This window comes from Nannospalax galili, unplaced genomic scaffold, assembly GCF_000622305.1.
Source record: "Nannospalax galili isolate Female #2095 unplaced genomic scaffold, S.galili_v1.0 scaffold262, whole genome shotgun sequence".
Lineage (NCBI taxonomy): Eukaryota > Metazoa > Chordata > Mammalia > Rodentia > Spalacidae > Nannospalax > Nannospalax galili.
This window is the reverse complement of record NW_008348083.1, coordinates 272,961-300,862: the sequence shown is the minus strand read 5'-3', so window position 1 is coordinate 300,862 and position 27,902 is coordinate 272,961. Positions and strand designations below refer to the sequence as shown.

General features: G+C 50.9%; 1 protein-coding gene across 8 annotated transcripts; it reads left to right on the top strand.

Annotated features, from left to right (window-relative positions):
* On the top strand, positions 1-26,968 carry Camsap3 (calmodulin regulated spectrin associated protein family member 3). 8 transcript variants are annotated; one of them, XM_029569040.1, is made up of 19 exons: positions 1-263; positions 12,002-12,255; positions 13,147-13,284; positions 13,363-13,458; positions 13,783-13,815; positions 15,406-15,453; positions 15,724-15,862; positions 19,115-19,254; positions 19,346-19,439; positions 19,535-19,589; positions 19,709-19,782; positions 20,848-20,917; positions 21,069-22,500; positions 24,435-24,571; positions 24,683-24,996; positions 25,573-25,672; positions 25,996-26,108; positions 26,192-26,310; positions 26,411-26,968. In XM_029569040.1, exons 1-19 carry the CDS (start codon positions 116-118, stop codon positions 26,714-26,716), a joined length of 3,810 nt encoding a protein of 1,269 aa, XP_029424900.1. In that variant the 5' UTR covers positions 1-115; the 3' UTR covers positions 26,717-26,968. The 8 variants fall into 8 exon arrangements, with proteins under 8 accessions (XP_029424900.1, XP_008842764.1, XP_029424897.1 ...); XM_008844542.2 differs by having other exon boundaries at positions 2-263; positions 13,162-13,284; positions 21,018-22,500; XM_029569037.1 differs by having other exon boundaries at positions 2-263; positions 21,018-22,500.
* The last annotated feature ends 934 nt before the right edge of the window (positions 26,969-27,902 follow it).

Here is a 27,902-nt window from a genome sequence, read left to right as displayed (position 1 = left end):
CAGCAAGAGCAGCAGCAGCTGCTGCAGCAGCAGGAGGTGACGGTGGAGGCGGCGGCAGCAGCCCAGCCCATCCCGAGCGCGCAGACCCCGGGCTGGCCGCAGCCCCGGCGTGGCCATGGTGGAGGCGGCGCCCGCAGGGCCCGGGCCACTGCGGAGGACTTTCCTGGTCCCCGAGATCAAGTCATTGGACCAGTACGATTTTTCTCGGGCCAAGGCGGCGGCGAGCCTGGCATGGGTGTTGCGGGCCGCATTCGGGGGAGCAGGTAACCTGGGGGTGGGATGGGGAGCCCTATGGGGGAGAGGGCAGAAGCGACAGGCCGGGCGCGGCAGGTGCGGGGGGCGGGGCGCCGGGCCCGGGCCGTGGGAACAATAGCTTGGGGCCGCCGGGGGTCCCCCTAGCTCTGGGTCCCTGCTGAGCTGGGCCTCTGAGCTTCCTGCTCGGCCCGGGGCCCTCGGACTTTGCCCGCCCGGCTTGCCCAAGTGCAGTGGGGGTGGGGCCGGCCAAGCAGCTGTGCTGTGTATTGGGGAGACTAGGGACCCCGAGATATGAGCTCCTAGGTGAGCAGGAGCAAGTTTGAGGGTCAGTTTGGGGTGTGTGTGGGGGAAGGGTCTCCTAGTATGGTCCTCTGCTTCCAGCCCCCACTCCCCACACCCACCCCAGGGCCTGCCTTTGCTCTTCCAATTTCACTTTTACACATATCATGTGCCTGTGAGGATTCCCCCTGCCCCACCTCAATGCCCCCCCCCCAACACGGTAACTTGGACTCCCCCAAGGATCCACAGCTCTGCGACGGGGACACACACCGGAATTGGCTCTGAATGCATTGCGGGCTTCCAGGGTGAGGGGCTCTCTATCACCCCCCCCCCTTTTCGTTTCGATGGCCTCTACCAGAGGCTGGCAGCTGTGACTTATTGCCCCATTTTTTCGAGGAGGCAGGTGGGCATACATGGCTTATCCAAGAGCGCCCTAGGGTGGGAGCTCCAGCTGCCAGGCCTTCTTTCATTAAGGTCTACTCTTCCCTGTAGTGCCTTCCACACGCCCAACAGGCCAGAATGGACTAGGGCCATCCCTTCCGCGGAGAAAGAGGGTGGGTCTCCAGGATGAGAGGGTCTGGATAGGCTCTCCAAGTCCTGCGTTTGGGGCAGCTTCAGACATCCCAGGGCTGAGCTGGGAAGCAGAGCTGGCCCTTGGGGAAGACAGGGGTTAATTAAGGTCTAGGCCTTCCTGGGAGCAGTATGTGTGTGTGTGTGTGTGTGGATCCCTGTCCTCCCTCCTGTTGTGCTTACCAACTGGGCATGGCCCTTACCCCCACCCCACTCTGTTACCTTCCTAAACCAACCTGTTTGGGGTGTGGGTCTCCTGTGACAGCTGTCAGTCACTAGTGTCTGCCCAAGCCTGTCTTTTCCACTCTCTGTTTTTCTTTCTCCACCCTTCCCTGTATGACCAGCTCCAACACCTGCCCAATCCCAGGGATTTTCTACAAAAAAGAGTTGTGAGTTGGGACCCATGACTCTCCAATGCTGAGATTATGAGATTGGAGAGCACAACTTTATATAGATGTGAAATTATTATGGTGTGTAAGTGTAGGTGCATTCCACAATGTGCATGTGGAGGTCAGAGGACAACACTGTAGAGTCAGTTTTCTTCTACCCCTATTTATGGGTTCCAGGGATTGAACTCAGGTCACCAGGCATTTGCAGAAAGCACCTCTACCCAATGAGCCATCTTGCTGGCCCCAGAGCCCAACTTTGTTAAGTCTTGAGTTTGAGTCCCAGCCCCTCTACAATGTGGAGAATTATCTAGATTTGCTAGGTGTGGTGGCACACATCTTTAGTCCCAGAGGCAGGTGGATCTCTGTGAGTTCAAGGTCAGCTGGGGCTGCATAGTGAGACTCAAAAAACCTAACCAAACCAAACCAAATCAAACAAAAAAGAGCTATCCAGATTCTCTGAGCTTCTGTTTCCTTTTCTATAAAAGAAGGTGTTTTTCTACTTATATATCCATGTTTGAAAACACATAGAGTGTGTTCAGGTATGGTAGCATGTGGTGGACTAAGATTCCAGTACTTAAAAAAAATTACATTTACTTATTTGTGTGTGTGGGCACATGTGGAAGTCAGATTGGTCCTCTCTTTCTACCCTGTGGGTCATGGGGATCAAACTCAGATTGTCAGGTTTGGTGCCAAACTCCTTTACCTGCTGAGCCATCTCATTGTCCCCAGAACCTAGCACTTTTGGAGCTAGGTTGGTGGGAGGTGACTGTAGAATTTTGTGTAGCACACAACACATGCTAAATGGATGCTCACTGTGGCTTCTTGCTGTGATTGGTAAGGATATTTTTATTAATATCACTCATTGTCTCTTAGTCAGAGGATAGAGCAGAAATGACTATAAGACAGGAAAGCCCAATGAGGGGGGACCTTACACTCTGACTAACTCAGTTCTGTACCTATTGATCCAGTTGCTACTGTGTAACACTGTCCAGAGGCTGCCAGTACCTCAGGATTAAATTCAGTCTATCTCCTATAGTCTCCCCCAAATGAAGGGAAGGGGGGACTGGAGAAAATGAGGAGCAAAACTAGGCTAGATTTATTTATTTTGTTTTAATTAATTAATTAGTTAATTAATTTGAGATAGGGTCTCACTATGTAGCCCTGGCTGGCCTGGAACTTGCTAGGTAGACCAAGCTGTTCTCAAACTCAGAGAGATCTGTTTGAGAGATCTACTTGCCTCAGCCTCCTGAGTGCTGAGATTAAAGGCATGCCCAGAACTATGCTAGACTTACGAATTTTTAAAAAATTATATGTAAGCCTGGCATGGTAGCGCACACTTGTATCCCAGCACTTGGGAGGTAGAGGCAGACGGATCTTTAGGAGATCAAGGCCAGCCTGATCTATATCGTGAGTTCCAGGAAAGCTAGGGCTACAGGGAGACCCCGTGTCAAAACAAACAAAAAATATTTATTTATTGTGTTTGTGTGCACAAAAGAGTGCATGTGCATGTCACAGGGCCTATGTAGAGGTCAGAGGACAACTTGTGGGAATTGATTCTCTCTCCACCATGTAATTCCCAGGGATTGAACTCAGGCTGTCAGGCTTGGTGTTAAGTGCCTTTACTGGCTGAGCCATCTCTCTTTCCCTGAACTTAAAAAAAAAAAAATTATTATTTTATGGATGAGTGTATTGCCTGCATGTGTGTCAGTACACCCATGTTGTGCAATGCTCTCGGAGATCAGAAGAGGCTGTTGAATTCCCCCGGAACTGGAGTTAAAAAGGTTGTTAGCCACTTTATGGATGCTGGGAATTGAACCTGGGTCCTCTGCAAGAGCAGCTAGTGCTTTTAACCACTATGAGCCAGCTCTCCAGCCCCAACTTTTTTTTTAATTACTCATGCTAGGGATGGAGCCTAGGGCCTTCTGCTTACTGACCACCGAGCTACACCCCCAGCCTCTCACTGGGGGATTCTAGGCAGGGGCTCTGTCACCAAACTATGTCCCCAGCCCTTCACTGGGGGATTCTAGGCCGGGGTTCTACCCTTGAGATGCACACCCAGTCGCTCACTGGGGGACTCAAAAAAGTGCTTTACCACTCTCTTTTTGCTCTTTTTACCAACCCTCTTTTTACTTTTTATTTTAAGGCAGGGTCTCACTAAGTTGCCTGGGCTGCTCTGGCACTCACTCTGTTGCTCAGGCAGGCTTTGAATTTTCTGGTTTTGGGTTTTTTTAAATTTATTTATTATTTTTATTTTATGTGTTTGCGTGTATTGCCTGCATGTAGGTAAGTGCACCCATGTTGTGCAATGGCACGTGGAGGACAGAGGAGACTGTTGGATCCCCTGAGACTGGAGTTAAGGACAGTTGTTAGCTGCCATGTGGGTGCTGGGATTCGAACCCAGGTCTTCTGCAAGAACAACTAGTGTTCTTAACCACTGAGCCATCTCTCCAGCCCCCAGAATTTTCTGTTTAAAAAAAACAAAAAAGAAAGAAAAAAACCTTCCTGTGTGTGGGATTGTGCGAGCAAAAGTAGGCATGTGGAGATTAGAGGGCAACTCTCAGGAGTTGCTCCTTTCCTTCCACCTTTACATGGGTTCTGAAGATAAAACTCAGGTCACCAGGCTTGCATGGTAAGTGCCTTTCCCTACTGAGCCACTCTACTAGACCCTAGCTTTGAACTTTTGATCTTCCTGCTTCAGCCTCCCAATTAGCTGGGGTGGTAGGCTTGTGCCACCAGGCCCTGCAAACTTGGGACTCTACTGGGCTCTTAGGATGTAACAGAGATAATGGAAGGGATTACGGGAGAGGTGGGATGGGCATCAGACTAGATCATGGTTGCAGACAGTGATAAGAACTCCTGTGGTTCAGGCAGCAGGCCTTGGGGAGAAAATTCCTAACATCTTTCAGAGAAGGGAAAGATCCTCCAAGATGGAGAATTTGAGTCCTGAGATGCCAGGAGGAGGAGTCTGTATGCAAATGAATTTTCAGAGCCTAATTGGGAGCTCCCAATGGGGGCTGGGGGTAGATTAGAGATGAGGCATGCTTGGAGCCTTCCAGAAGTGCGGCACCTCAGATCATGAAGACCTGGAAGCAGTAGAGAGCCATAGAAGTTGTCTGAGGACTGACCGAAGATCAGATTGGCGGTGAAACTGAGGCCTAGAAAGGGGTTAGTTCTGGGGGCCCCTATGGCATGGCTGTGAGGTATGCATGCTGGTGCGCCTAGAGGAGACACCTCAGAGATAAGATAAAAAAAGCTTCTATAGAAGTTTGAGAAATGCCAAACACCTTAGGTCTTTAGAATATCAGAGGGATATGTGGGAGAAACTGGGTTTACTGGCTGTGTGCTCTTGGACTAGTTAGCTCTCTGAGCCTTGTTTTTTCCATCTGTGTAATGGTGGTAGAATAAGTGTCTTAAAGGCTAGGAATGTAGTTCAGTGGTTGAAAACACTCTTAGCATGCACACAGGCCTTAGGTTTCAGTCCCCAGGATAGCAACAAAACAACAAAATGTGTTTTAGGGTTAAACACACAGAAGATCCAAGAACAACTGAGAACTGTTAGAGGTTATAGGGGTGTTGTCTCCAGGAGGGTCAGGAGCCCCTCCCCAAAGACAAGCTATTGAGGAAGTTTGACTCCTATGAATCCAGATATTTGGAAAAATATAAATACACTGGAGCTAAACATCATGACACATACCTGTCATCCCAACACTCAGGAGGCAGAGGTAGAAGAACCATGGGTTTGGGGCCAGCCTGGGCTCCACATTGAAGCCTCCCCCCTCCCCATCTCGAAAAAGCCAACAAAAGTGGCCTGGGGATGTGGCTAGATGGTAGACTGCTTGCTTAGCATGCTGGGTGTGGTGGCTCATGCCTGTCACCCAGCACTGGGGAGGTGGAAACAGGAGCAGCAAGAGTTCAGGGTCATCCTCAGTTACACAGTGAGTTTGAGGCCAACCTGGGCTACAGGAGGAGACCCTGTTTCAAAACAAATAAAAACCAAAAGGTGAAATATCTTGTTAATGTTTTGATGTTGATTACATACGGAAGTGATGTAGGCTGAATAAACGATATCACTAAACTAATATTCCTTGTTTCTACTTTAAAATTTTTTTCTTTTGGGACTGGAGAGATGGCTTAGCAGATAAGAACACTGGCTGTTCTTACAGAAGACCCAGGTTTGAATCCCAGCACCCACATGGCAGCTAATAACTTGGGATCCGACAGCCTCTTCTGTCCTCTGAGGGCATTGCACACACGGGTGCACTTACCTATACACAGGCAATACACCCATACACATAAAAAATTTTTTTGCTTTATTCTTATTTTTTCTCATTCTATTTTCAATTTTTATTTTTAAATTTTACTTATTTATTTTTAATTTTATGCATATGCATGTATTGCCTGCATACAGGGTCTCATTATATAGCCCTAGCTGGCCTGAAACTCACTGTGGAGACCAGCTGGCCTCCATCTCACAGAGGTCCTCTGCCTCTGCCCCCTGGATTCATGTGCCGCCATAAAAGGCATGTGCCACCACACCCCACTTATTTTGCCTTTTTAAAACAGGGTCTCACTTTGTAGCCCAGGCTAGCCTGGAATTCACAAGCCTCTTACTTTTGCCCTGCTAATGCTGGGAATACAGGCAGGTGACACCATGCCCCATTGGCTGTCTACATTGGAGGAGGGTGGTACTGGTATGTTCTGAATAGGAACCAGAGAGTTTGCTAAACTTTGTATAATCTACCACCCAGGTTCCCTCACTCCAAACATCAGTCAATTACAGGAATACTGGTATAGAATAGGTGCTTGATAGACATCAGCAATGAGGGCTGTGGATGTAACTCAGTTGGTAGAGTGCTTGCCTAGCATGTACAAGGCCCCGAGTTCAGGCCCCAGCTTGGTACAGGGTGTGCACTGGTGAGGTGGAGGCAGGAGGATCAGAAGTTGGACGTCATCCTCAGCTATATAGCAAGTATGAGGCTAGCCTGGGCTCCAGGAGACCCTGTCTCAAAACAAAACTGAGCTTTTTGAAGGATTTTTCTGTAACAAATTGAAGCAAAAATCAGGGATGAGGGGCTCTAGGTCACTTTTTCTTAATTTTTGAAGGTCCTGAGAACTCCTGGGGAAAGAAAGTTGATACATTTTGCTGATGGGAACAGGAAGTACTCAGGGCTGAGTTTTTAGCAGGGAGGTTAGGAGTTGGACCATATCAGGAGGTTGAAAATAGAGGATTGATTGGGTGCAGCGGGGGAGGTAAAGGTGGGATGGTGATGAATTGTGAATGGTATACAGACGAGGAAGGGAAGAGAGGGGAGGAGAGGGGAGAAGGAGGGGATGAGGAGGAAGAAGGGGAAGAGAAGAGAGGGAGGAGGGAAGGAGGATGGAGAAGAGGGGAGGAGGAGGTTCAGAACAAGATGTTCAGGGTAGTAGGAGATGCCCTGGTGGCTGGGCAGTGGGACACAGCCCACATTGTACCAGGTGGCTGTCAGATGGCCATGGAAGTCTTCTAGAAGCAGGAGTGTGGAGATAGCAGGGAGGTTCTGGAAGACACTGGGCACAGAGCCCAGGTGTATTATGGGCCCTTGGGTGTGTGTTGGCTGCCTGCTGTTGGCCTTGGAGAGGTGAGGAGAATCCAGATTGAGGACAGAAGCCAGGGTGGGGAGGTTGAGGCAGGAGCAGGAATAGAGCAGTGGGGGCGCGGAGCAGGAGGTGATCCTTCATCTTTAAAAACTTCTTAAAATTATGTTTATGTGTGTGGGTACACATGTGTCACTGCACATGTGTGTATGTGTAGAGGTCAGAGGATAACTTGCAGGAATTTGTTCTCTCCTACCATGTAGATCCCAGGAATTAAACTAAGGTCATCAGGCTTGGGGGCAAGCACCATTACCTGCAGAGCCATCTAGCTGACCTGAAATCCTTCATCTTTGAAGGAGCAAAGCTGAGCGGGCGGGGAAGCACACTTGACTCTTGATAAGGTGCGGCCCTAAGTGGGAGGATCAAGTGTGGTTTTAGGGGATGGGGAAGGAGATGTGGCAGAAAGGGATTTCTGTTAAGGATGCTAGGTCCTTGTGTCAAGTGGTCTCTTGGGAGCCCAGCTTTGAAGAGTAGATGGTCTGGTTTCATGTATCCTGTTCACATATGCTGTGAAGCATAGGAGACTTTAGCACACTGTTTCTTCTTAAAATTTTTTCTCTGATACTGAGCCTCCAGCCTCTCCCTGGGGGATTCTAGGCAGGGCCTCTTCCACTGAGCCTCATCTCCAGCCCCTCCCCCACTTCTTTCACACAAATAGAGAAGGCCAGTGTGAAAAACAGCTGAGCTGATTGACACATCAATGGCAGGTATTTAACCAAACTGTCCTCAGTCCAGACCTTAGACCTAGATCTAGTTAGTTCTTCCTTGGTTTCTTCACTTAAAAAACAATCTTACTTATTCTTTGTCAATTTCATACATATATGTATACAATGTATCTTGGTTCTATCTAGTCCCAATTCCCCACTCTGATTCTCCCTGGATTTTTTAGACAGGGTTTCCCATAGCCCTGCATGGCCTAGAAGTTATGGATCCCAGGTTGGCCTTGAACATGCAGCACTTTTCCTGCCTCAGCCTTCTTTTTAAAAAGTATTTTATTGGGCTGGAGAGATGGCTCAGTGGTTAAAAACACTGACTGTTCTTGCAGAAGACCTGGGCTCGAATCCCAGCACCCACATGGCAGCTAACAACTGTCCGTAACTCCAGTTCTAGGGGATCCAACAGCCTCTTCTGTCATCCACGGGCATTGCACAACATGGGTGCACTTACCTACATGCAGGCAATACACACATACACATAAAATAAAATAAATAAAATACTTTTTATTTTATATATATGAGTGTATTGCCTTCATGCATGTAAGTGCACCCATGTTGTACAATATATTGGAATGTTTTGCCTGTGTATCAGTGCACCACATGCATGTAATGCCTGCTGAGACCAGAAGATGGTGTTGGATCCCCTGGAACTGGAGTTAAGGAGGGTTGTTAACTGTCATGTGGTTGCAGGGAATCGAACCCAGGTCCTCTGCATGAGCAGTCAGTGCTCTTAACCACTGAGCCATCTCTCCAGCCCCTTGTCTCAGCCTTCTGAGTGCTGAGATTACAGGTATGACCTGCCATACCTGGCTGTTTGTTTACAGTTATTTGTTATTATTGTTATGGCTTACAGTTATTAATATTATTATTTTTTTTATTTTTATTTTTCTTGAGACAGGATCTCCCTGTAGCCACAGCTGGCCTGGAAGTCACTATGTAACCATGTGATCTGCCTGCCTCTACCTCCCAAGTGCTGGGATTAAAGGCATATCCCACCATACCCAGCTTGTTACAGTTTTTAAAATTTTATTTTTATTTTTGTTTTATTTAACCTGTATGAGTGTTTTGTCTGCATACATGTAAGTCTGTCTATGCATACAATTGCAGTGCTCACAGAGGCTAGAAAAGGGCATTAGATTCCCTAGAACTAGAGTTACAGATGGTTGGTTGTAGCTGTCATGTGGGTTCTGGGAACTGAACTTGGGTTGTCTGCAAGAGCAGCTGGTGGTTTTAACTGCTGAGCCATCTCTCTAGCCCCTTAATTTTATTTTTTATTATCATGGGGGCAGGTGCGTGTGCCACCACTCACGTGTGGAAGTCAGAGGATAACACTGTGGAGTTGGTCCTCTCCTTCCACCTTTATGTGGGTTCCAGAGATTGAACTTAGGTTGTGAGATTTTTGAGGTTAGCACCTTTACCTATTGAGTTTTATCGCCTGCCCACCCCCCTTTTACACGTGTGTGTGTGTGTGCATGTGCCACGGTGGCCGTATAGAGGTCAGAGGACAGCTCATGGGAGTTGGTTCTTTGCTTCCACCATGTAGATCCTGGGTGTGGAATTCAGGTTGTCAGGCTTGGTGGCAAGTGCTGTTAACCACTGAGCCATCTCACTGGCCCTTTTTATTATTTTTAGAAAGTGTCTCATTCTGTAGTTCAGGCAGTCTTGGAACTCACTATGTAGCTCAGGCTGGCCTTGAACCCACAAAGATCCACTTGCCTCTGCCTCCCAAGTGCTGGGGTCATATACCTGGCTTGGTGGGGGGAGGGAGCACTTTTGAGTCAGGGTGTCATAGTACAAACTTATACTTGCTTTATACCTTGAGTTGGCCTAGAGTTCATATTCCTTCAGCCTCAGTTTCCCAAGGGCTGGGATTACAGGTGTGCACTACTGGGCTTGGCTCTCCTCCGCACCCTTGAGTTTTCCTAGTTGGACCTTCCCCTCCAACTACACTTCTAGCTGACCTCAGTACTCCCCCGAGCCTCTACCCTTTATGTCCTCTGCTCTGGTGGTGTCACCAAGACCCCTCACGCCCAGCTTTTACCCACTCACCTGCTGCCTTGCTTGTTTCTGCTAATGTCCAATGAAGCCCCAATGAGCCCTGGTACCCATCCTCCCACTTCTCTTCCTTGAGTCACCAACACCAGCTTCCAGAGTTTTCTCAAAGCATCTGCTCTCTGCTCAGCCAATCACAGCTTCTCCCGCCCAAACCACCAAGGTGGGAGACGATGCAGAATTTGCTTATGACTTGGGTTTGAGTCCCAGTCCTGGCACTGAAGACCTACATGGCCTAGGGCTTTTCAGTTCTCTTCCCTGTGCGTTCTGTGTAAAGCTGTGAAAAAACACTGACCAAAATCAACTTGGGGAGGAAAGGGTTTATTTAGCTCACATGTCTGGATCACAGACCATCATGGAGGGAAGCCAGGGCAGGAGCTTAAAGCAGGAACCTGGAAAGAGGAACTGAGTCATAGGCCATGGAGGAATTCTGCTTACTGGCTTGCTCCTCTGGTATGTGCTCAGCCTGCTTTCTTAATACAACCCAGGGGTGGCATCACACACAGTGGGCTAGACCTTCCCACATCACTCAACAATCTGTCCCATAGACATGCCCACAGGCCAATTCGATAGAAGAAATCCCTCATTTGAGGTTCTCTCCTCCCAGGTCAACTGAAGCCAACCATGACATCTGGGGCTGGGACTGGGACGAGGCCCAAATGGTAGAGTCCTTGGCAAGCATGGGCTTCCCTCCACAGCATGGCACAGACCAGATGTTGCATGCCCACAATTTCAGTACTTGGGAAGTGAAGACAGGAGAATCAGGAGTTCAAGGTTATCCTTGGATGCATGGCTAGCCTGGGATACATGAGACTCTATCTCAAAAAAGCTAAAACATGGAGATGAGGGGTGGCTTTGTGGGTGAGGGTGCTTGCTATAAAATTATGAGCACTGAGTTCACATCCCCAGCATTCACATAAAAAAGCTGGATGTGATGACAGTTCTGAGGAGATGGAGACAGGTGTATCCGGGAGGGCTCAATGGCCAGCCAACTAGTCTAGCTGAAACTGCAAACTCCAGGTTCAGTGAGAGATGCTAACCCAAAAAACCAAAAGAGGGGCCAGGTGTGGTGGTGCATGTCTTTAATACCAGCACTGCATAGTAAGTTCCAGACCAGCTGGGGCTACAGGGAGAGACCAGCTGGCTACAGGGAGATCTGTCTCAAAAAAAAAACAAACCCAAAAACAATAGGAACTGGAGTGTTGCCTCAGCAGTTAAGAATGCTTGCTGCTCTTCCAGAAGACCAGAGTTCAGTTCACAGTACACCCGTCTAGTGGCTCAAAACTGCCTATAACTCTAGCTCCCGGGGAACCAATACCCTCTTCTGGCCTCCCCAGGCAGTTGCACTCAAGTGGTGCATACACACACAGGCACACATTTTAAAAAGACAGCAGCAGTACTCTGGGGCTGGAGAGACGGCTCAGTAGTTAAGAGCACTAGCTGCTCTTGCAGAGGGCCCAGGTTTGGTTCCCAGCACCCACATGGCAGCTGATGCCCTCTTCTGGCATTGTATGCACATGTGCACTTACATGCAGGAAAAACACTCATAAAAGAAACAAGGCCAGGTATAGTGATCCACACCTTTAATCCCAGCACTCAGGTGGCAGAGGCAGGTGAGTTTGAGGCTGGATTGGTCTACACAGTGAGTTCCAGGTCAGCCAGTGCTACATAGTGAGCCTGTCGTCGTCGTCGTCGTCATCATCATCATCATCATCATCATCATCATCATCATCATCATAAAATTTAATATATTGAAAACCCATAAGGTAGAGGTCCAAAGAGGAACACACCCAGTTTTACCTGGCTTCTACATGCGCACAGGAAGAAAAACAAACAGTTGCCATGATGCCTCTGGCTGCTTCTTAGAGTAAAGCTTTAATGCATCAAACACCCAGAATTCTCTCTCACTTCCCAGCTGTTGCACAGCAGCTCAGTCTGCCTGGAACCCCTTCACTGTCCCTCAGGCTTGCACCTCTGTGCCTACTCCATAGTCCCTTGCTGGTCCTATACCCACCTCCTTTCTTTGGGTCATGACATCGTGTATCTGGGTAGGTGGGGTTATGTGTTGATCTGACCTGCCATGTCTCTCTCCCTATACCCTTGCAGAGCACGTGCCCCCGGAGCTGTGGGAACCTTTCTACACTGACCAGTATGCACAGGAGCACGTGAAGCCTCCTGTGACACGGCTGCTGCTGTCTGCGGAGCTCTACTGCCGAGCCTGGCGCCAGGCACTACCACAGCTTGAGCCACCTCCCAGCCCCGCTGCACTGCTGGCCCTGCTGGCCCGGAGGGGCACAGTGCCCTCACTGCCTGAGCACCCTGTGAGAGAGGCTGACCTGAGACACCAGCCCATTCTCATGGTAGGCTCCGCCCCTGGCCTGTAAGGCCTTGCCCACCAGACCTGGCACCTCCCCTGAACCTTCAAGGCCCGAGGTCTGCCTTCCTCCAGCCCTTCTCTCCCTCAGGCCTGAACCTCAACACCAACCCTGGCTCCTCTCACCAAAGCTACTGCAACCTACCAAGCATAGCTCCTCCCTCCAAGCCTGACTCCTACACCAGGCCTAGCTCTTCCCACCAAGCCTAGCCACTCCCTCAAGCTCAGCTTACCCAGAGTAGATCTTCCCACCAATCTTAGTTCCTCCTATCAAGGCTAGCTCCTCCCACCAACCTGTTTCTTCCACCAAGCCCACCTCTTTCCACGCGTCTTCTCAGGCTAAGCCTAGCTGGGTCCCTCATGCTCAAGACATCAGACATAGCTCCTTCCACCAGGCTTAGGTCCTCCCACTAAGCTTACCTCTACTTACCAAGTCTAGCTCTTTTCACTAAGCCTAGCTTGTCTACTTAGCCACGCCTACCAAGCCACTCTCAAGCTCCACCTATCAAACCTGGCTTTTCCCACCAAGCCCTGCCATTCACACTCTGAGATCAGACTTAGCTCCTCCCACCATGCCTGGCTCCTCCCCTCAAGTTCCTCCCATGAGACTTGGCTCCAAAGCTTTCCATCTCCTATATCTCCTTCCTTTCTTCAAGTTCCTCCAACAGAGTCTTGTTTCATCCCAAAAGAGACATATCTCAGCCCTTGATTACCCTATCGGGCCCACTCTATTCTAAGGCTTGATGTCTGACCTGTGTGCCTCTTCTAGAACTCAAGGCCTCACCTACCAATTCCCCACCCTCCAGGTTCTTCCTCTTCATTGGTCCTGGAGTTAGAAAGATAGCCCCCTTCCCTGTCCTCTTGTCTCACCCTCCAGCCCTTGCCCCCACAGGGAGCCCATCTAGCGGTCATCGATGCTCTTATGGTTGCCTTCTCCTTTGAGTGGACAAAGACATTGCCTGGTCCCTTGGCTCTGAGCAGCTTGGAGCACAAACTTCTTTTCTGGGTAGAAACGGTAGGTAGTTGGGCCGGGATGAGTAGGGATGGTGGTATTGCTCAAGTGACCAAGCACTGACTTCTCCCTAATCCTTAGACTGTTCGGAGGCTACAGGAAAAGACAGAGCAAGAAGCAGCCCAGCGGGTGTCACCTGTAGCCCCTACGGATGGGGCAGCTCCTGCCCAGCCCTCGGTGAGGCTAGGCGATGAATAGATGAAAGGAAGGAAGGGTGGGTGGGTGAGTGGATGGAAGGAAAGATGGATGAATGGATAGATAGATGGATGAATGGAAGAAAGGAAGGACAGATGAATGGAAGGATGGATGAATGGAAGGATGAATGAATAGAAAGATGGATGGATGATCATGGGGCTAGGCGGGAAGAGATGGTTTGTACCTCCTGGCTGTTGCTGAGGTTGGGGGGTGGGCCTGGAGATGACTCTCTTTTCCTCTCTTTCTCTCTTCCCCTCTCCCTGCATCGGCCCCTGCTGTTTCCCTTCTCTGTCCCTCTGGCAATAGTGCCCCACACGCTGGTACTGGAAGCTGGTTCCTGTAAGTGGGGCTGTCTGTCTGCCTTGTCTGCCTGCCCTGCTTGTTGCTGTCTGTGTCCATCTCTGCCTGTTGGCCTGCATCTCCCCATCTCCCCCAGCTGTGAACAATAGAGGTGGCACCCAGCCCTGGGGACCAAGAGAATCCCCCTGTGACCAGAGAGAGAAGGGGAATCTCTGCCATTAACAAAATGGTTGTACACTCCTTTCATTCCAGCCTTTGGAGACTAAGGGAGGAGAAATGCAAGTTCAAGGCCAGCCTGGGGCACATCTAGAGACCTTGTTAAAAAGAACCTAAAACAAGCTGGGCGTGGTGGCGCACGCCTTTAATCCCAGCACTCGGGAGGCAGAGGCAGGTGGATTTCTGTGAGTTCAAGGCCAGCCTGGTCTACATAGTGAGTTCCAGGACAGCTGGGGCTACAGGGAGACCCTGTCTCAAAAAAAAAAAAAACCCAAAAAAGAACCTAAAACAAACATGAAACAGAGGATTGGTTCTAGAAAGATGGTTCAGCAGTTAAGAGTGCTTGCTACTCTTGCCAGATTTGGTGTCCAGCACTGACATTGGGCAGCTTACAACTGCCTGCAACTCCAGTTCCAGGGAATCTGATGCCCTCTTCTGGCCTCCATGGGCACTGCATGCATGTGTGCATACCTACACACAGATACACACGTGCATATAAAATAAATGAATCATCTAGCCAGGTGTGCTAAGGCACACCTTTAATCCCAGTGCTTGGGAGGCAGAAGCAGGTGGATCTCTGTGAAACTGAGGCTACCCTGGTCTATATAGTAAGTTCCAGGCCAGCTGGGGCTACAGAGAGTTCCTGTCTCAAAAAGACCAAAAACGAACTAATTAATTAATTAAAATAAAATAAGTCTTCTAAAAACAAACCCAAGAGGGTAGATGGGCTTTCCTTTAAGAAGGGAGGACCCCTGAGCCTGCCCTTAGCTGAGGAGAGGGGACCCCTCCAGTCTACCAAATAAGTAGATAACTAATCTCAAATTGTACATCCGTAGAGGGGGTCTTCCTAGCCAAGAGGAAGATCCTCAAATCTAGAACAAGGTAGAAACATCCAGAAAGCCTCAGCTTCCCTAAAGGGGGGAAAGATATTCCCAGGTTTGGAAGGCTTTAAGTCTTTTCTCCCCCACCCCCATCCTTGATTAACTGTGTGACCTTGCACAACTACCTATACCTCTCTGTGTTACACAGAATTTAATCCTGCAGCAGATAAATAAGGGAAAGTAAGGGGGTTGGGGGCTGGATGTGGGTCTCCATCTTTGCTCACTGCTTCTCTTCACCCTGGGGTCTATTGGAAGGGGGGGTGAATTCTAGTCCTGCCTACTTGCTTCTTATGCATCCCTTCCCAAGCTGGGGGCCTGGGTTCATCATGGGAGGTGTGCTCTTTGCATGGGAGGCTGCTTTTGTGGGGTTCCTCAGGGCTGGGAGGAGCTGGGGTCCCCGAAGCTGGCCAGAGTATGATCAGGGATAGATGGCTGAGGCTAAGGACAGGGATCAGGACTCCTCTCTTCCCCGGGGGGGGGGGGGCTTTGGGGCTCAGCAGGCCTTGCTGACGGCCGCTCCTTCCCCCCCCAGCACGCAATTGCCTTCTGTTTGAAGGAGTCGGGGAACAAACCCCCTATGGTAATGTATCCCCCCTCCCCGGGGTCACAGGAGGCTCTGTCCCTAGACCCTGCTGCTGGCCTGGCTGCTTGCAGAGAAGTCTTCCGCCTCTCGCTGCTGCCCCTTCCCTGCTCCAGGCTGGCCCTCTCTCCCTTCCCATTCTGGCTCTGGGGATCCCCAGCTTCCCACCCCTTCATGGTGGAAACCCCAGGCCTCCCTGCCCAGCCTGCATGACCAATGACCTGGGGCACACCAACCTGAGTACTAACCTTAACCTGCTCCTATCTGCAGATCCGATACCGCAAAGACCGTGCTGTCGCCCGTCGGGCCCCCTGCTTTCCAAACGTGACTACCCTCCAGGACCTAGCCACTGGGGCTGCTCTGGCTGCCACCATCCACTGCTATTGTCCCCAGCTTTTACGGCTTGAGGGTAAGAAGTGATGAATTTATGCCCAATCCCAGAAAGCCAGGCATCTGTCTACAAGACCAGTAATTTAGTGGCTATGAAACAGCTTTAAAAATTCTTCCCTCTTTCTCTCCTCCCTCCCTCCCTCCCTCCTTCCCTTTCTGTGTATGAGTGTTTTGAATGCATGTATGTAAGTGTACCACCTGTATGCCAATGTCTGTGGAGGCCAGAGGAAGGCGTCAGATCCCCTGGAACTGAAGTTACAGATGGTTGTTAACCTCCATGTAGGTGCTGAGAACTGAACCCAGGTTCTCTGCAAGAACAGTCAGTGCTTTTAACTGCTAAGCCATCTCTCCACCACCCCTCTCTTTTTTTGAGACAAGATCTCATATAGCCCAGGCTAGCCTCAAACACACTATGTATCTGAGGATGACCTAGAACTTCAAATCTACCTACCTCCGCTCCCTGAATTCTGGGATAACAGGTCTGCACCAATTACCATGTCTGGTTAATGTAGTGTTAGAGATGGAACTCAGGGCTTCTTGCATGCTAGACAAGCACGCTTATCAACTGAGCTACAGCCCTAGCCCCTGATAAGGCAGCTTCTAGAATCAGAATATTTAAGTTTGCAGCTCTCTCATCCCTTAGCTGTGTGACCTTGCACACATGTCTAAACCTCTCTGCTTCATAGAGTTCATGCCTGCTACAGAAACGTGTTCGAGACCCACTTTATGTTGCTCAGGAACACATAGAGGCATACCTCTGGTTTCCTAGACAGTGTAACATTCTCACTGAAGGAGACAGATAATAAATTCATATAGCTGTACATTTTGGGTGAGATGAGGTGCCCCAAAGGGCAAAGGGTGGCTAAGAAAAGGTTACTTGTTTGTTTATTTATTTATTTATTATTTATCTTGTCTTAAAAAATTTTTTTTCAATATTTTATTATTTTTATTTTATGTGTATGCATGTATTGCCTGCATATATGTGAGTGCACCCGTGTCATGCAATCTGAGGAGGTCAGAAGAGGGCTTTGGATTCCCCTGGAACTGGAGTTAGGGATGATTCGTAGCCGCCATGTGGGTGCTGGGAATCAAACCCAGGTCCTCTGTAAGAGCAGTCAGTGCTCTTAACCGCTGAGCCATCTCTCCAGTCCCTATTTTGTCTTTTTGAGACAGGGTCTCCCTGTAGCCCCAGCTGTCCTGGAACTCACTATGTAGACCAGGCTGGCCTTGGACTCGCAGAGATCTGCCTGCCTCTGCCTCCCAAGTGCTGGAATTAAAGGCATGCGCCACCATGCCTGGCTTTATTTTGTTTTTTAAAAAATTTTATATGTATACTTGTTTTCCCTGAATGTATGTAAGTGTGCCCATGTTGTGCAGTGCCTTGCAGAGACCAGAAAGGCTGTCAGATCCCCCTGGAACTGGAGTTATAAATCAGTTAGCCACCATGTGGGTGCTGGGAACCAAACCTGGATCCTGTGCATGAGCAGCCAGTGCTCTTAACCACTGAGTCATCTCTCTAGCCCATTTTGTTTTTTTCTTATTGTTGTTTTGAGATGGGGTCTCACTGTGTATCCCAGACCTAACTCAAACTCTCAACCATTCTGCCTCAGCGTCTTGTGGGCTGGAATTACAGGTGTGTGCTATCACATTTGGCTAGGAAAAGATTTTGTTTTTGTTGAGATGGGGGTCTCAAGTAGCCCAGGCTAGTTTCAGACTCACTATGTAGCCAAGGATGACCCTGATGGAACTCAGGCTTTGTGCATTGTAGGCAAGCACTCTTCCAACTGATCTATATCCTCAGCCCTTAGGAAGTTTTTTGTTTTTGTTTTGTTTTTTAAGATTTATTTTATTTTTTGACACAGGGTCTCACAAGGTGGCCTTGGCTGGCCTGGAACTTGCCATTTAGAACTGGCTGGCATCAAACTTACAGAGACCCACCTGCCTCTGTCTCCTGAGTGCTGGGATTAACAGCATGTGCCACCATGCCTGGCTTTTATTTTATTTCTTTATTTCTTTATTTTGGCAGGGTCTCCCTAGTCCCAGCCCACCTGGAAGTCACTGTGTGAACCAGGCTGGCCTCCATCTCACAGAGATCCTCCTGCAGAGGAGGGCTGGGATTGACAGCATGCACCACCATGCCTGTTTTTATTTTATTTTATTTTTTATGTGTCTGAGCGCAGGTATGTGCACATGAGTACAGTGCCCACAGAGTCCAGAAGAGGGTGTCAGATCCCCTGGGGCTGGAGTTTCCAGTGGTTGTGAGCTATCTGACATGGGTGCTAGGAATTGAACTTGGGCCCTCTGCAAGAGCCTAGGAAAAGGATTTTGAGGAGGCTGGGTGGATGGCTCAGTTGGAAAAGTGCTTGCTCCACAAGTTTGAGAACCTGAGCTGAGATCCCCAGCACTAAAATAAAAGGCTGGGCACAGAAGTGAATACCTCTAATCTCAGTGTTGAGGTGTTGGAGATAGGAGGATCCTAGGAACTTACTGGTCAGCTAGCTGAATCAGCAAGCTCCAGGTTCAGTGAGAGACCATGTCTAGAAAACTAAGGTGGAGAGCAAATAGAGGAGGGCATCCAACATTGATTTCTAGCCTCTAATACACACACACACACACACACACACACACACACACACACAGGACAAGGATAAACAAAGGTTTTGAGCTGAGCCTTCAGGACCTAAGTGTTCCAAGTAGATGCAGAGGCCGGACTCATACTTTTTAAAAATGTGTGTGAGTGTTTTGCCTGTTTGTGTGTAAGTGCACCTGTACATGGCAATATCTGCAAAGACCAGAAGAGGGCATCAGATTACCGGGAACTGAAGCCATAGACCTTTGTTTGCCCATATGGGTGCTGGGAACCAAACCCAGGTCTTCTACAAGAGCAGCCAGTGCTCCTAACTGCTGAGCTATCTCTCTAGCCCTATTTATTTTTATTTTATGTGTATGAGTACTTGCTGCATATATGTAAGTTCACCATGGATGCAGTGCCTGCAGGGGCAGAAGAGGGTGTCAGATCCTCTGGAACTAGAGTTACCAGCTAACCAGTTCTGCCATATGGGTGCTGGGAATTGAACCCAGGTCCTCTGCAATAACGGCCAGTGCCCTCAACCACTGAGCCGTCTGTCCAGCCCTTCACACTTTACAGGAGGCACCTGGCACAAGACCTGGCTCGTAGGAAGGCTTCCCTGGGTGTTGGTGGCTGGGCTTCCCTGCGGCCCCGATCTTCCTTCCCATTGAGTTGGGAGACCCAGACATCCTGTCTCCACAGAGGTGTGTCTCAAGGACCCTATGTCTGTGGCGGACAGCCTGTACAACCTCCAGCTGGTACAGGACTTCTGTGCCTCCCGCCTTCCCCGTGGCTGCCCACTGTCCCTGGAAGACCTGCTCTATGTGCCACCACCCCTCAAGGTAAGACCATCTCGGGGGATTAAGATTCGGCATCTGAGGCAAGTGTCCAGGGCTGTGCCACTCATCTGCGAACTCTCCCTTCCACCTGCAGGTCAACCTGGTAGTGCTCCTGGCCGAGATGTACATGTGCTTTGAGGTTCTCAAGCCCGAATTTGTGCAGGCCAAGGACTTGCCTGATGGACATGGTGAGCTCTGGGGGTCCTAAGCTCAGCCTGGGGAGGACTGTCGGAGAGTCAGGAAGCCCTGCCTCACCTGACCTCTTTCTCTATGCATGCGGTAGCTGCCTCTCCTCGGGGTACCGAGGGCTCGCCATCCCGGAACAACAGTGGCAGCAGGTATGGGTCCCGGTGGGGATGGAGTTCCTCGTCTATAGTGGGTTCTTCTTCCCACTTGGATGCTGGGACAGGGCTGGGAATACCCAGGAGAGAAGACTGAAGATATGTCTGTTTGGCAGTTCTCCTGTGTTCAACTTCCGTCACCCGCTACTGTCACCTGGTGGCCCCCAATCTCCACTCCGAGGATCCACAGGTGAGGAGAGAGTGTGGCTTCTGTCACCAAGAAACCTCAACCATGAGCTTGGTGAGGTGGTCCATGTCTTTAATCCCAGCACTTGGGAGGCAGAAGCAAGGGGATGTCTGTGAGATCTAGGCCAGCCTGGTCTGCGCAGCAAGTTCCAGGCCATCTGGGACTTTTGGGAGACCATGGAGGGAGGGAGCGAGGGAGGGAGGGAAGGAGGAAGGGAGGGAGAGAGGGGGAAAAAGAGAGAGAGAAAATGCTCAACTGTGAGAATGCCCCGGCTGATTCATGTTGAGTTCTCCAGTGGCCCTCTTTGGGTCTTTCTGGCTTCCAAGGTGGCTAATTCCTCAAGATTCCTTGCATGACACCAAATATCCCCAGCTACCCATGTCTAGTTTTGTTTCGCTTTAATTAAAATTTATTTACTTTTATTTTATGTGTATGTTTTTCCTGTATGTATGTAAATGGACTCATGTCATACATGCCAGTGGAGGCCAGAAGAGGGCTGCCCCTGGAACTGGAGTTACTGATGATTGTGAGCCACCATGTGGGTGCTGGGAACCAAACATGGATCCTCTGCAAGAGCCAGTGCTCTTAACCACTGAGCCGTCGATCCAGCCCCATCTACTTTATTTTTTTAGTGACGTTTATTTATGTATGTGGATGTGCACATGCCACCACACGTGGAGGTCAGAGAACACTTTTTAGAAGTTGGTTCTCTTTTATTATGTAGGTCCCTGGGATCATCAGGCTTGGTGGCAATTCCTTTACATACTGAGCCATCTTGTTAGCCCAAAAGAAATTGCTAACTTTATTTTGCAATACTAGGGATTAAACTTAGAGCCTCACACATGGCTAGGCTACATCCAACACACATATCATACTACGTAGTTAAGCCATCCATCCCAGAAGTTCTAGCTACTTATTTTTGGAAACCTCTGATGTAATCAGACACATAATGAATGACCCATCGGTGACTCACTTGGTGGCATTGCAGAGGTTGCCCCCAGACACCAGCCAACCCCATCCAGTGACATCTACTCCTCCCCCCAGTGACCACTCACTGTCCTTCCCCAGGCTCCCTGAAGTCTTCTCCATCCATGTCCCATATGGAGGCTCTTGGGAAGGCTTGGAACCGGCAGCTTAGGTAAGTGCATCTCAAGGGCCCCTGTGGGCCATGGAGCAGGACTGGGCTGGGCTGGGCAAAGGTTCATCCCAGGGGCTGACCCCTCCCTCTGGCCACCCAGCCGCCCCCTCTCCCAGGCTGTGTCGTTCAGCACCCCCTTTGGCCTGGACAGCGATGTGGATGTCGTAATGGGAGACCCTGTCCTGCTCCGCTCCGTCAGTTCAGACAGTCTGGGTCCCCCGCGTCCAGTGTCGTCATCGTCATCATCATCCAGGAATCCTGCTCAGTCAACCCCAGAGCCTGGAGACCTCCCCACGATCGAAGAGGCCCTGCAGATCATCCATAGTGCTGAGCCTCGGTTGCTCCCTGACGGGGCTGCTGATGGCAGCTTCTACCTCCATTCCCCTGAGGGGCTCTCCAAACCACCACTGGCCTCCCCCTACCCTCCCGAGGGAACCTCAAAGCCACTGTCTGATGGGCTCACCAAAGCACCCATTTATGTATCCCACCCTGAGACCCCTTCAAAACCATCTAGCTGCCCAGCAGGGGAGGTATCAAAATCACTGGCCCCATGTGAGGGGTCACCAAAAGCAGTGGCTTCATCCCCCGCAGCCAACAACTCTGAAGTGAAGATGACCAGTTTTGCTGAACGCAAGAAACAGCTGGTGAAGGCTGAGGCCGAGTTGGGGATAGGGTCCCCCACAATGACTCCAGCAGCACCCGAGGCCTTGAGTTCAGAGATGAGCGAGCTAGGAGCCCGGCTGGAAGAGAAGCGCAGAGCCATAGAGGCTCAGAAGCGACGCATTGAAGCCATCTTTGCCAAGCACCGGCAGAGGCTGGGCAAGAGTGCTTTCCTGCAGGTGCAGCCTCGGGAGGCTGCAGGGGAGGCTGAGGAGGAGGCTGAGCCAGGCTCAGTCCCCAGTGGGGAACGGCCAGCAGGTGAGGGCCAGGGTGAGCCATCCTCAAGGCCTAAGACAGTCACCTTCTCTCCAGAGTTGGGTCCCGTGCCCCCTGAGGGACTAGGGGACTACAATCGAGCAGTCAGTAAGCTGAGTGCCGCCTTGAGCTCTCTGCAAAGGGATATGCAAAGGCTCACGGACCAGCAACAGCGGCTTCTGGCCCCTCCGGAGGCCCCTGGACCTGCTCCTCCACCCGCGGCCTGGGTCATCCCTGGACCCACCACTGGGCCTAAAGCCGCATCCCCCAGCCCTGCCCGGCGTGCGCAAGCTGCCCGGCGCAGCTCAGGGCCAGGTCCTAGCCCTACGCCTCGTAGTCCAAAACACGCTCGGCCTGCGGAGCTGCGGCTGGCTCCCCTGACAAGGGTGCTCACACCACCCCACGATGTAGACAGCCTACCCCACCTACGCAAGTTCTCACCAAGCCAGGTGCCTGTACAGACTCGCTCTTCCATCCTCCTCTCTGAGGGTACACCTCCTGAGGAGGCTACAACCAGACCAGGCCTCATCGAGATCCCCTTAGCCAGCCTGGGAGAGCCTGCTGCTGATGAGGAGGGAGATGGGAGCCCCCCTGGAGCTGAGGATTCCCTAGAGGAAGAGGCATCTTCTGAGGGAGAGCACCGGACTGGGCTTGGATTCTTTTATAAGGTGAATTGCCTGGGCAGGTGGGTGGAGGGATGGATGGGTGACTGGATGGAAAGTAGAGATGTCCTAAGGGTCAGTAAGGGAGATGAGAGGTGAATGAATGGATGGTTGCTTGGATAGGACTTTGCTGATGGTTGGGTGGGTAGACTGACAAATGCGTAGACTGGATCAATAGATGGCTAGGTGGATTGATGGATGGATAGGTGGCTAGATAGATAGGTTGGCTGGGTGGGTGGGTGGATAGATGGGAAGATGGCTAGTTGGATGGATAGGTTGAGATGGATGGATGAGAAGTGAGGATATCCTAGGAGTCAGTGAGGGGGTGAGAGGTAGGTGGATAGATGGAGGGAGTGAGAGGTAGGTGGATAGGGCTTTACTGATGGATGGGTGGGTAGACTGACAAATGTGAAGACTGTGTGGGTAGATGGAAAGGCAGATGGGATAGGTGGGTGGGTGGGTGAGTGGATGGATGGATGGATGGATGGATGGATGGATGGATGGAAAGTTGACTGGATGACTGCATAGATGACTGGGCTGATGGATAGATAGGTGGGTATGTGATGGATCAATAGGTTGGCTGACTAGTTAAATGGGTAGGTAGATGAATGGATAGTGGACAGATGGCTAGGTAAGTGGCTAGATGGATGAATCAGTTGAATGGGTGGGTGGATGGGTCGGTAGGTAGGTGATTAGTTTGGCTAGGTGGATATATGTATGTATGTATGTATGTATGTATGTATGTATGTATATATGTATATATGTACAGGTGGGGAGGTGGTTAGATAAGTGTATAGATTGGGTAGGTAACTGGATAGGTTGGCTAGGTGGATGGATAGGTAGATGAATAGGTTGGGTGAGTGGATGGATGATAGGTTGAGTGGATGGGTTGTTTGGTAGGTAGATGGATAAGTTGGGTGGATAGATGTTAGATGACTTGCTATGTTGGTGGGTGGGCAGATGGGTGCATAGACAGAGGGAAGGTAGATTGGTAGACAGATGGACAAGTGGTTTGGGGGCAGATGGATGGGTGAGTGGATGATAGATAGATGGACAAGTATGAGGCGCTTGGCAAGCAGGGTCTTCCATGGTGGGATCTCCCAGCATGGTGCTACCAGTTCCCCTTCCTGGCCTACTCTGTTTGGTCATCCTCCATCTTCATGCCACCTGAGCATGGGCCACCATGGTGTTTTACTTGAACATGTACAGTCAGCTCCTGCTGGTCTCTAGTCCCTTGTCATTTCCTCATGAGCAGTTACAATGACCTTATACTCCTCTCCCTAGCTCTGGATCCTAGTCATTAGCTTCGTGACTCTGCCTAGTTTGTTCTGGCCTCAGGGCCTTTGTACTTTCTATTCTATCTGCCCAGGAAGCTCCTCTCCCTCCTTCCCCACTTTAGTCCTCATTCTCCAGGTCTGCTTCCAGGAAGCTTCTCTTGGTATCCCCCAAATAGGATAGACGGCAGTGTAGTTTGGTAGCACCCCAAGCATTGTTCTAGCACGAAAGGTCTGTGTGCCATGTGATTGTCTTTCCTTTTGTGTCAAATGCTTTGCGTGAGCAGCACTTAGGTCTTTAGGACCATGCATAAAGTAAGTACCAACTAGTGGCTGGAGAATAATTGCTCAGTGGTTAAGTGCACTGGCTGCTCTTGCAGAGGATCTGGGTTTGGTTCCCAGCACCCACATGGTAGCTAACAACCATCTGTAACTCCAGTTCCAGGGGATCCAACACCCTCTTCTGACCTGTGAACATTGTATGCACATGTGCAAGTAGCACACATGTAGACAAAACATTCATATACATAAAAATAAAGTAGCACTAACTAAATACTTTTAGAAATTTTGCAAAGGTCAGGTGAACCACTGGCTGGGTCAGTGGAAAAATCAGGCTCCAGCCATGGCAGAGAAGAGCGGTCAGCTAGACCCCATGTCATCCCCCAGGATGAAGACAAGCCTGAGGATGAGATGGCCCAAAAGCGGGCCAGCCTGCTGGAACGACAGCAAAGGCGAGCAGAGGAGGCCAGGCGGCGCAAACAATGGCAGGAGGCTGAGAAGGAGCAGCGGAAGGAGGCTACGAGGTGACGCTGGGTCCAGTTGGGAAGGTGGAATCCTTGGCCTTTGATATTGCTGCCCCAGTGACCTCACATTCTAAATCCTATTTTGCTGGCTCCCTTCCATTGAATTTGCAGGCTTGCTCAAGAGGAGGCCCCAGGCTTGGCCCCTGCAGCCCCTGCAGGCCCCACAGCTCCAGTCAACCTGGCCCCTGCTGCCCGAGCCCCAGCCCCAGCTGAAGAGGAGGTGGGCCCACGGCGAGGTGACTTCACGAGACTTGAGTATGAGCGCCGGGCTCAGTTGAAACTGATGGATGACCTTGATAAAGTGCTACGACCCCGGGCCTCAGGGACAGGAGGACCAGGCCGAGGTGGGCGCAGGGTAACCCGGCCACGCTCTGGTTGCTGCGATGACTCGGCCCTGGCACGAAGCCCAGCTCGTGGCCTGCTGGGTGAGGACCCTATGGGGGTGGGGCCCCATAGGTGTTGGGGGGCAGTATCTATTGGATGTAGAGTATTTGAGGATATGTGGTGGGGGGGTCTCCAATGAGTTGAGGGGAGGGGGTCTTCCCTGGATGAATAGTAAAGAATACTTGAGGCCCTGGGTTCAGTCCTCTGTACTGCAGAAAAAAAAAAATTCCTCGCCATGTTACGACGGGTGTGGTGGCATTTGCCTGTCATTGTAACACACAGAAGGCTGAGGCAGGATTTTGAGTTTACCAGTCTAGGCTACAGAGCAAGTTTCAAGCCAGCTTAGGCTATATAGTGAGATCCTATACCAAACTACGACTAAGCATAGTGGTACAGGGGGCTTCCAGCACTTAGGAGGTAGAGACAGGTGGATCTCTGTGAGATCGAGGCCAGATCGAGGTCTAGTGAGTTCCAGGCCAGCTGGGACTATAGGAGACCTTATCTTGAAAAAAAAAGAGGCTGCAAAGGCTGAAGGGGGCTTGAGAAGACCCTGGCCCCTTGGGCATTTAGAGTCAAAGGGACCTTAGGTAGGGCTAACTGGCACTAAATCTTTCTAGGCTCTCGGCTCAGCAAGGTGTATTCCCAGTCCACGCTATCCCTGTCCACTGTGGCCAATGAGGCCCCCAATAACCTTGGTGTGAAGAGGCCCACATCTCGGTGAGCTCTGTCTGGGCAGATCTCTCGGAGCCCATTGATGTACATCTATGGGGGCCTAGAGTGGGCTATGGCTTAAATGTGTATATAGGAGAAGGCATATATGTACACAGATGGGATATGTGTGCAAATGATTCGACGGGCCTGCCCCCATGCACCTACTCTGCACCTGAGGGCTTCAGCCTATGGGAGGGCATTGCATGGACCTGTGCGGGTATGCACATGTAGGTCTTTTCTATCGTGTGCTGGCTTGCTTCTTCCCTGGTTCCTCTGCACATTGGGAGACTTGATCAACACTGACCTCCCTTTCCTCCTCTCCCCTACAGTGCTCCATCTCCATCTGGCCTCATGTCCCCAAGCCGCCTGCCTGGCAGTCGAGAGAGAGACTGGGAAAATGGAAGCAATGCTTCATCACCAGCATCCGTGCCCGAGTACACAGGTAAGAGGCTTTAGAGTGTGACAGACCTACAGGTGCTCCACCTAGCCCCTCTGGTCATCCCTGACTGCCTTCCTGCCCTCCAGGTCCCCGGCTGTACAAAGAACCTAGCGCCAAATCTAACAAGTTCATCATCCACAATGCCCTGTCACATTGCTGCCTGGCAGGCAAGGTGAATGAGCCACAGAAAAACCGAATTCTGGAGGTGAGCCCCATACCTGCCTGGGTGTGTGCATGTAGGGCTAGCAGGTGGGTCAGTGGTCCAGTCTGACCAGCTGACCTGCTTCATGCCACCGTCCCCTCAGGAAATTGAGAAGAGCAAGGCCAACCACTTCCTGATTCTCTTCCGGGACTCAAGCTGCCAGTTCCGGGCTCTCTATACGCTATCTGGGGAGACCGAGGAGCTGTCACGGCTGGCGGGCTACGGGCCCCGTACTGTCACTCCCGCCATGGTTGAAGGCATCTACAAGTACAACTCCGACCGCAAACGGTTCACCCAGATCCCTGCCAAGACCATGTCTATGAGTGTGGACGCCTTCACCATCCAGGGACACCTCTGGCAGAGCAAAAAGCCCACCACACCCAAAAAGAGTGGTGGCACCCCCAAATAGCACTTGCCTGGCAGGTGCACTGGCTGGGTCTGTTGCATTCGGGCCATTGCCCTCTTGGGAGGGCAGTCTGTTGGCTATTCCTGGGTCCTGTCTGTCCCCGGCCTTGTCTTAGGTGGGGCTGGAGTCCCCACCCCCTAACTTTTGAGTCTGGTCTTGCTGTGGGGGGCTGAGCTGGGAGGTTCAGGGACTCAGGGCTCAGTTCAGTTGCCCCCTTGTCTGTCCTCCCCACCTTCTTGAATAAAATAATTGAAAAGCTGAGATGTGTGGTATGTCTGAGGCTTGGTTGGATTTTTGTCTTATTCTCTGTCACCAACTCCAGCCTATCTTCTCTGCCCTGATGCTGGCCTTGCGAAGGTCTGTGGTGACTTTCCTATCCATACTCCCTCCCCTGGGATGTTTTTAGCTGCCTCTGAACTGACCTGGCACGAGGCTCTAGACCAGCTTTCCTCTTCTGGGTCTTCCCAACCCCCACCTACTAATTTCCCTGCTCCATATGCCTGTTACTGGTCTTGGCGTTAGATCTGCAGCCAACTTCTAACTCTACCTCCGTCTCCTGAAGCCAGTTTCTAGGCTCAGTTACTGCCTCTTGTGTTCCCCTCCTGAAGCCCCATATCAGAGGATCCAATTGCCACCTTAGGTGCAGGGCTCAGGTGTAAGGCTCAGGTGTAGTCTCATGTGGCAGCCCCAGCTTCCCTTGAGTGCCAGATTCCTACAGCTCACTCCCTAAGGCCACACCTCTGGTCCCATGACCATCCAGCAGTCCAAGCCAACAGCCTGGGCCTCCCTGTGTCCCTGGCTGCTCCCTGCCCACATGGCTGCCTACGTGACTTGCTCAAAGCACAAATCTGATTATGTCCCCTGATGCCTAAAGCCCCCTTAATGCTTACGGCCCACTAATGGCTTCCCAGAACTTAAGCAGTAAGGCCTACGCCCTGCATGTGGCCTGCAAACCAGGCCTGGCTACTGGCCCATTGCCAGGGATACAAGTGCCTTGCTAGTAGCTTTGCAGAGCTGCACAGGGGCTCCGCAAAGAACAATGACAGGCATGCAAGTGGGGCCAGGTACCCCTAGGGTTATAGTCCTCCCCGCTCCCCCATGCTTGGGGCTCAAGGAAGCTTCTTTCTGGACAAGCTTGACAAGAGGCCTGGGGCAGGAGAAGGGGACTGGTCTTGCAGCATCCAGAACT